The sequence below is a fragment of the Gossypium arboreum genome, chromosome 4 (assembly GCF_025698485.1).
Source record: "Gossypium arboreum isolate Shixiya-1 chromosome 4, ASM2569848v2, whole genome shotgun sequence".
Classification (NCBI taxonomy): domain Eukaryota; kingdom Viridiplantae; phylum Streptophyta; class Magnoliopsida; order Malvales; family Malvaceae; genus Gossypium; species Gossypium arboreum.
In genome coordinates, this window is record NC_069073.1 from 3,011,446 (window position 1) to 3,020,860 (window position 9,415).

Below are 9,415 nucleotides of genomic sequence, written 5' to 3' on the forward strand. Positions count from 1 at the left end.
TTGCCTATAGAATGGAGTGTCGATGTAATCTTCACTCGGATCATGGCTGCAAGACACCTAAGGAAGCATGGGAAAGGTGAAGGAGGAGTTCATGGGGTCGGATAAAACTAGGCAAGCAACAAGTCATCAACTTGAGGAGGGACTTTGAAAACTCGAAGATGAAAGAGTCTCGAGAGTATTAAGCAATACTCAGATGTAATCATGGCCACCTTATTAATAGCATAAGGTCGCTTGGTGAGGATTTCAGTGACTGCAGAGTGGTTGAGAAGGTTATCACTACACTTCCTGAGAGATTCGAGTCTAAAATCTCATCACTCGAGGACTCAAGGGACTTGACAACCATCTCTTTGACTGAGTTGGTGAACTCCCTTTATGCATTGGAGCAGAGAAGGGCCAACAGGCAGGAAGACCATCCTGAAGGAGCCTTCCAAGCAAAGGCCAAAGAGAGCTCCAGCACAAGCTAGAAAGGAAGAAAGCCTTGGCTTGACAAGAGGGATAAGTCAAAAAGAGACTCAGGCAAGAGGAAGTTTCCACCATGTGTCCACTGCAAGAAGACCACACATTCTGAAAGGTTTTGCTGGTTCAGGCCAGACATCCAATGTAGAAGCTGCAAGCAGTTTGGACATGTTGAGAAAGTTTGTAAAAACAAACCAAAGGCACCAGAACAGCATCAGACTCAAGCTCAAGCTACTGAAGAGCTTCAAGCTCAGGAGGAGCATGTGTTCACAGCCTCTTGTTTTTCATTTTCAAACAAGGTCAGAAGTAATTGGTTGGTGGATAGTGGCTGCTCACACCACATGGCAGGTGATGAAAGTCTGTTCAAAGATCTAGACAGAAGCCATGTCTCTAAAATCAGAATTGGCAATGGTGAACTGATTGAAGCCAAAGGCAAGGGCAGTGTTTTAGTCAGCACTTGTTCAGGTAACAAAGTCATTTCAGATGTGCTCTTTGTGCCTGATATTGATTAAAATCTGTTGAGTGTTGGTCAGTTGGTTGAAAAAGGGTATTCCCTAGTTTTCAAGAATGATTCATGTGTTATTAAGGACTGTCATGGTCAAGAAATAATTACAGTAGGCATGGTAGATAAATGTTTCATGCTTGATGTTAATCAGCTTGAAAACAAAGCTTATGCAAGCTTGGCTGATAATGCTGGTTTATGGCATAGAAGATTAGGCCATACTAACTTTAGATCACTTGATTTGTTACAAAAACAGAATTTGGTAGAGGATATGTCGAAAGTAGAAGCAAATGACAGTGTTTGTGATGTTTGTCAGTTTGGTAAACAAGCCAGATTGCCATTCCCAGTTAACCAAGCCTGGAGAGCTCGAGAAAGGCTTGAACTGGTGCATTCGATATTTGTGGACCAATGAAGTCCCTTCTCGAATGATGACAAGTATTTTGTCTTTGTTTATTGATGATTTGACCAGATTTTTTGGGTTTACTTCATGAAACACAAATCAAGTGTTTGAGGCCTTTAGCAAATTCAAGGCACTAGTGGAGAACCAATCAAGCTGCAAAATCAAGGCTTTGAGAACTGACAATGGGACTGAGTACTTGTCTGAGAGGTTTCAGAAGCTTTGTGAGCATGCAGGGATTCATCATCAGCTCACCACTGTTTATACTCCACAAAGAAATGGAGTTTGTGAAAGGAAAAAGTAATGTTGATGAATATGGCGGATGTCATTGTTTCAAAGCAAGCTTCCAAGCAAATTTCAAGGCGAAGCAGTCAACACCTCAGTTTACCTATTGAATAAGCTACCAACAAGAGCTGTGAAGGACAAAACACCCTTTGAGGCATGGTATGGGCTCAAACCATCTATTTCCCATCTGAAGGTGTTTGGATGCATGTGCTATGCACTCATTCCAGCAGAAAAAAGAATAAAACTGGAGAGAAGGTCTGCCCCTGGGATATTTGTTGGCTACAGCAGTACCAAAAAGGGCTATAGGGTGTATGATCCTTCAACAAAGAAGATTTTGGTGAGCAGGGACATCAGATTTAATGAAGAGAAGTTTTGGAGTTGGGATGATTTAGAAACAAGTCAGTTTGATGAAGATCAACTCGATATCAGCCTAGAGCCAACTGAAAATGAACCAGAAAGTGGTGACATCGATGATCCTCCTGTGAGAGGAACCAGAACCATTGCTGACATCTATCATAGGTGTAATGTAGCCATAGTTGAGCCTTCAAGCTATGAAGAAGCTGCAAGGGACAGAAGCTGGAAAAAGGCAATGGAAGCTGAACTTGAGATGATAAAAAAGAATGAAACATGGGACTTGGTTGATAGGCCAGACCAGAAGAAAATCATAGGTGTTAAATGGGTTTTTAGAGCCAAATTCAACTTTGATGGCTCTTTAAACAAACATAAAGCAAGGTTAGTGGTGAAGGGCTATAGTCAAGAGTATGGCACTGACTTCATGGAAACTTTTGCTCCAGTGGCTAGGCTTGACACAATCAAGCTTCTTTTTGCCTTGGCTGCACAGAAACAATGGAAGATTCACCATTTGGATGTCAAGTCAGCTTTTTTGAATAGTTTTCTGAAAGAAGAAATTTACATAGAGCAACCAGATGGGTTTAAAGCTCCAGGAGAAGAAAACAAAGTCTATAGGCTGAAGAAAGCCTTGTATGGTCTGAAACAGGCACCTAGGGCCTGGTATGATCGAGTTGATACTTATTTGTGCAAACTTGGGTTCGAGAAAAGTCTGAGTGAACCAACTCTTTATGTAAAGAAGACTAAAGATGAAACCTTGCTGATTATTTCAGTTTATGTAGATGATCTACTGGTGACTGGAAGCAGAACTGATCTGATCAATGATTTCAAGACTCAAATGAAGGAAGTATTTGATATAACTGATTTGGGAGCCATGACATACTTCCTTGGCATGGAAGTGAACCAGTTTGATCAAGAAATCTTCATCAGCCAGCAAGCTTTTGCCCTGAAGATCCTAGATAAGTTCTGCATGTCCAATTGCAAATCAGTGAACACACCAATGGCTCAAGGAGAGAAGCTGACCAGCTTTGGAAACCAAGAAAGAGTTGATGAGAAGGAGTACAGAAGTTTAGTTGGCTGTTTACTCTATTTGACACTACTAGACTCGATCTTATGCATCTTTGTTAGCTTGTTGTCTAGGTTCATGCCTTCTTGTGACACATCACATTTTAAGGCAGTAAAAGGGTACTTAGATACCTTAAAGGAACCTTGAAACTTGGAGTCATGTTTAAGAAAGAAAATGAGCTTAAACTTATGGGATATTCAGACGGTGATCAAGGCAGCTCTGCAGATGACATGAGAAGCACCTCGGGTTATTTTTTCACACTTGGCTCGGGAGCATTTTGTTGGAGTTCAAAGAAGCAACAAACGTTGCTCAATCCACAGTGAAGCAGAGTATATTGCAAAGAAGAAGAAGTGAATCAAGCCATTTGGCTTAGGAAGTTATTGTCCGATTTGAATAAAGAACAAAGTGAAGCTCTGAAATCATGGTTGACAACCAATCAGCGATTGCTATAGCTAAAATCCAGTCTTCCATGGCAAGACTAAACACTTTAAAATTAAGTTCTATTTTGTTAGAGAGGTGAGCAGACAGAGAAATCGGTCTTGTTCATTGCGTTCACAAGATCAATTGGTCGACATTCTAACCAAGCCACTCGGTACATCCAGATTTGAAGCTTTAAGGAGATGATCGGTATTTGTTGCATACAGTCCAAGGAGGAGTGTTGAGCATTGGCTGCAATGCAACATGTGACCAAGACTCAAGAAGTCGACTTGCATTAGAGCGAAGCAGCAGAGCGGCTCCAACTTGGTCCATTTTGATTTATTTTGTTCAAATGTAACTTGTCTTAGTTGAATTGTAACTTGTAATCAAAGTTAGTAAGATTTTTGATGTAATGGATGTAATAGCTGATCATATCAGCTTACTTGTGTATGTGGTTCACATTTTGAAATTGTTAAGCATTAGTGGGAGTAGTTAAGTTATTAGGTAATTGTTCATTGACTTTGTAATTCATATAAGCTACTTTTTCAATGAAATGTATAATTTTTTAGTCATTCTTGAGCTCAAGTCCTCCTTGTTTTTGCTTGTTTCAATTCTTTCAATTCTCTTAAGTTTGTATGAGAGTGTTGTTGCTGCCAATGTTCCAACAGGTATGGATTGTTGAATGAAAGGTTGAATTATACCATCATTCAGCTAAAGGAATCCAAAGTAGCCGATCATCAAGCCTTTCCCCAATCATGTATCCGATGTAACCTTCTAAGCACCGGTTGAGAACCTCAATTTGGCCATCCGTTTCAGGATGATAAGTAGTTGAGAGGTGCAATTTAGTCCCTACACTTTTGAATAGTTCCTACTATAAAATACTAACGAATATTTTACCTCGCTCTGAAACAATGGAACAATGCATTCCAAGTAATTTGTAGATATGAGTCAAATACTTACGAGCTACTGTTATTGCAGTAAAAGGGTAGGAGAAGTCCAGGAAATGCTTGTATTTGGTGAGGCGATCCGCCACCATTAGGATTGTATCATTTCCCTTCGAATTAGGGAGTCTCTCGATGAAGTTCATACTGATGGTTAACCATGCCTTGTTAGGGATAGGCAACGATTCTAACAACCCTGGTTTGACAGTATTTTCATGCTTGCATCTTTGGCATGTTGAACACTCATATAGTTTTTGATATCTTTGGACATGCTTTTCCAATACAAAAGGTTGGCCATACTGTTCCTTGAATCATGAACCCCTAAATGGCCTCCCAAAGCACTAGCATGAAAATGTTGAAATAATTCCTTCTTGAGGTCTCCATCATTCCCTACCACAAATTTCCTTTTTCTCCTTAAGAACTAGCCACCCCAAGAGTACTTTGGGACTTGAGAACTCTGTTGTTGGATCTCCAAGAAAATTTTGCTGAGATTTGCATCAACTTGGTAGGACTCTTGCATTCTTGTCAATAGATCAAAGATAATGAAACTACAAGTCAGTTGCAGCATCTGGCAAGACATCAGTGGTTGTTTTTTGGAAAGAGCATCAACCACTACATTGTTAGTGCCCTTCCTATATATGATCTCATAGTTGTAGCCAAACATTTTGGCTACCTAGCGTTGTTAAAAAGGGGTAATAACCAACTGGTCAAACAAGAAACACAGACTCTGGTGGTCAGTCCTAATTTTGAAGTGACTACCAACCAGGTAAGCATGCCATTTTCTGATAGCCAACAGAACGACTAACATTTCTTTTTTTCATAAATTAAACTTAAGATACTAAATAATGAAAACGATATAAAAACATAAAAAAATGTTGAAAAATAAGCTCGTTAAGTGTGAGAAAGATTCTAATTTGCCACAACGAATTGTGGCAGATTAGCTTTCAATTACAATCTACGTTATCTTCGCAACTGTCAAAGGAATTTCAATTTTCACACACAACTCGATATCAAAACGAATCAATTTCTCTATTCCCTCCCTTTATTTAAATATTCGTTCTACATGATTAATTTGAATTTAGGAAAAAATACATCTAGATCCATGAACGGCTAATTTTTTTATTTTTTATTATAAATTTTTAATTATTTATTTAATTATTGTTGGTCTAGAGTTGCATCAATTAAACTAATTGAAAATCGGGAACTAATGGAGTGACTAGTTCAACCCCTATTTGATGATTAGAACACTATATATGACGTTCTAAGATTGTATCGCGTTATCACTTAAATATATATATTAATTTTTAAGTGACGATGAGGCACAATCTCAAAGTGTTAAGTCATCAAACTTTTATAATTTTCAAGTTTAGGGATCAAAAGGAATTTAATTGTCAAGTTTGCGGATAAAAAGAAACAAGTATCAAAGTCAACTTAATTACCAAATTGTGGTAAAATTATTGTATTTATATAAATAATTATCCTAAAATTATATTTAAAATGTATTATATATAAATCTTAATTTTCACATTTCAAAAAAAAAATTAATTTAAATTTTCGTTAAACTTTCTTGTTTCCCATTTTGCTATGTCCTTCCCTAGGAAATATTTTCGTAAAAGCATGATATTGATATTCATAATATATACCATTTTGGGTAATTAATATCATGGCTACTTTAATGGGAATCTCTCATTTCAAAGACAATATCAGCTGTTCTGATTGTGACTTGTGGAGAAGAAGAGGAAGGCTAAATGCTAAATCTACGTATAGTGTCCCGACTGGTGACTAAGTATATGTCCTAACTCCTACGCAACTTAAACTCTTTCTAAGAACAGCAGTGACTGTTCTGATTGTGAATTGTGGAGAAGAGGAGTAAGGCTAAACGCTATATCTATATATAGTGTCCCGACTGGTGACTGAGTATATGTCCTAAGCAACTTAAAGTCTTTCTAAGAACATAATGGCAGTAACTGTTCTGATTGTGACTTGTGGAGAAGAAGAGGAAGGCTAAACGCTAAATCTATATATAGTGCCCTCACTGGTGACTAAGTATATGTCCTAAGCAACTTAAACTCTATCTAAGAACATGATGGCAGTACTGTTTGTATATCTTGGATTTATGGTTTTGGGAATAATTTCTCTTTGTTTTCTCTATCGTTTCATAGACAACAATGGCCTCCCTCGAAACTGGCCATTTGTTGGGATGATTCCCACGTTACTTCTCAACATCCATCGCCCTCATGACAAAGTTGCCCAAGTCCTCAGACGAAGCAATGGTACCTTCTTTTATAGAGGACTTTGGTTTACTAACTCCAGCTTCTTAGGTACCTCCGATCCTGAGAATGTGCGCTATATATTGAGTTCCAACAGTTCTGTTTATTTGAAAGGTCCTGAATGGCTGAAACAGTTTGATATCTTCGGCGAAGCAATTTTCAATTCCGACGGTGAGGAATGGAAATGTCAACGCAGAGTTTTCCATGCTTTCTTGAATCACCCTCAGTTCCGGCAATCACTTTCAATGGTTCTCCATCAACGTATAGAGGAAGCGCTTGTTAAAGTTCTTGAATATGTTTCTGGACGAGAGATGGTGGTGAACTTGCAAGATTTGTTGGTAAGGCATGCGTTTGACATTGGTTGCATAACGGGCGTGGGCTTCAACCCTGGCCTACTCTCCATTGACTTCCCTGAGAATCGATTCCAAAAAGCCATGAGTGATACTCTAGAGGCAGCTTTTTACAGATATGTAATGCCTGACAGTCTTTGGAAGTTGCAGAGTTGGCTTCAGATTGGGAAAGAGAAGAAACGGAGTGATGCTTGGAAGGCTTTTGATGATCTTTTAACACAATTTATATCGACCCAACGCCACAAATCCAACAAATCAGTGGCATCCTCAGGCTCAAATGAAGAGAATGATTTCAATTTCTTGAACTTTTACCCGACAGGACATGAGATAACAGGCCGAACACCAAAAGACAGTCTTATAAGAGACAACCTTATGCAGTTTTTGCTTGCCAGTGATGGTACTTACAGTTTAACTCTTACTTGGTTCTTCTATCTCATCTCCAAGGCACCCATGGTTGAAAACAAGATCAGAGAAGAAATAAAGAGACACTTATCAATGAAACAAGTGGAGGGAAGCTTACAAATACCATCCAACTACGACGAGTTGAGTAAGCTAACATATCTTCATGCAGCGTTGTGTGAAACCCTAAGGCTATATCCTCCGATTCCGTTCGAATTCAGAACATGTACAAAGGAGGAATATCTTCCGAGCGGTCATCGGGTGGATCAAAACACCCGAATCATAATAGGAATACATGCAATGGGAAGGATGGAAAGCTTATGGGGAGAAGATTGCTATGCGTTCAAGCCAGAAAGATGGATTGGTGAAGATGGGAAGATTAAACGAGAGTCGCCAACTAAATTTAGCGCATTCATTGCGGGGCCAAGGATTTGTCCAGGGAAAGAGGTGTCGTTTCTCTTGATGAAGGCTACCGCAACAGCCATCATTCATAACTACAATGTTCATGTGGTGGAAGGGCAGAATATTGGTCCCAAAAACAGTGTGCTTTATCAGATGAAGAAGGGGTTAATGGTTAGGGTTAAGAAGAGATGGAGTTAAGGAATTTGCAGGGTTAAAGTGGTAATTAAGAAGGTTTACCATATCTATACTTATATAATCATAAGTGTAAGTCAATGTAATTGTTCTAATTTTTGTCAAATAAACCTGCAGGTTTGAATGAGAAATCCAATGTCACTATTAGGTAGTTACTGACATGATAAGTCATAAAAAAGGTGATGTATTTTAAGTTAATGTTTTTATCAATTAAAATTACACTGGGTTGAGTTAAATATACTTTAAATATTTAATTTTCTTTCTATATTTTATAGAATGAAAGTTTTTTTAATTATTTATTTGTGTTTGTTGCTTTGTCTTATTTTCTAGATATTTTTCTGTATTTTAATTTTTATAATTTTTTTCAACAAGGTTTTGATATTATATTAAGAAACGAGAGTTGTAACAATCACTAATGTCGAAAACAGTGGTTTTGGAACCATAAATTTGATGAGTGAGTTTATATATATTATTAATTAATATTTATGATTCAAGTATAGTATTATTGAAATTGTTCTTTAATAAATTTCTTTAATTGATAGTATAGTCAAGTTCAAATGGTTAATTTCTTAAATCAAGTGGTTTTAGAAAATGAGGTATCGAGACCTTATTTCTATAAAATGAGCTTGTACATATTTTATTAAATATTTATGGAGAGATTATATAAGTATATTGAAGTTTGGTCCGAAAATTTTAATATTTAGATAGTTAATTAATTGAAAAAGATTAAATCGTAAAATTGCAAAATTAAATTTCTATTAATTAAAGATGTCAAATGGTTAGGAAAGATAAATAAATGGACTAAAATGGTAAATATACCATAACATAAATTAGTGGACGGTTGGTGGCTAACTTTTGTTAATTATATGATATATTTTAATAATAATAAAGTAAATAATAGGTAATAAGTAAAAAGAAAAAGCAAAAACATATCATTCTTTATTTTCTTCTTCGCCAACAGTGAGAAATCCATTTTTGAGCAAGTGAGGCTCGGCCAAACTCTCTTCAATGGATGTGGGAGATTTTGAGATTGGTTTTTAATAATTTTTATGTCTTTGAGCTTGTATTAACCTAATCTAGCTAGCTCGGGGTCAATTTGTAAAATTTTAAAAGTCTAGGGATTTTCCATGAATGATTTTGTAGTGTTTATGAATTTAATTGATAGATTATTAAACTTGGTTGTTAAATAGACATATTTTGTTAAGTGATTTTTGATGATTTTAAGGTTTAAGGGCCTATTTGAGAGAATAGTAAAATTCAATGATAATAATGTGAAATGGTGGAAATTATCGGCTGTAATGTACCCCTGAGATATTCGGCTAATAGGGTTTTTCTTTAAAAATGGTGAATTTGCAAGTTTTGGATTTAAGGACTAAATTGCATAAAAGTT

General features: G+C 36.9%; 1 protein-coding gene across 1 annotated transcript; it reads left to right on the plus strand.

Annotated features, from left to right (window-relative positions):
* Nucleotides 1–6,234: 6,234 nt before the first annotated feature.
* On the plus strand, nt 6,235–8,261 carry LOC108459931 (alkane hydroxylase MAH1-like). The gene has a single exon (XM_017759329.2). It carries the CDS (start codon nt 6,496–6,498, stop codon nt 8,029–8,031), a length of 1,536 nt encoding a protein of 511 aa, XP_017614818.1. The 5' UTR covers nt 6,235–6,495; the 3' UTR covers nt 8,032–8,261.
* The last annotated feature ends 1,154 nt before the right edge of the window (nt 8,262–9,415 follow it).

Bases quoted from the DNA above. Each gene is read 5' to 3' on its own strand.
- LOC108459931 (XM_017759329.2), top strand. From the start codon at position 6,496: ATGATGGCAGTACTGTTTGTATATCTTGGATTTATGGTTTTGGGAATA.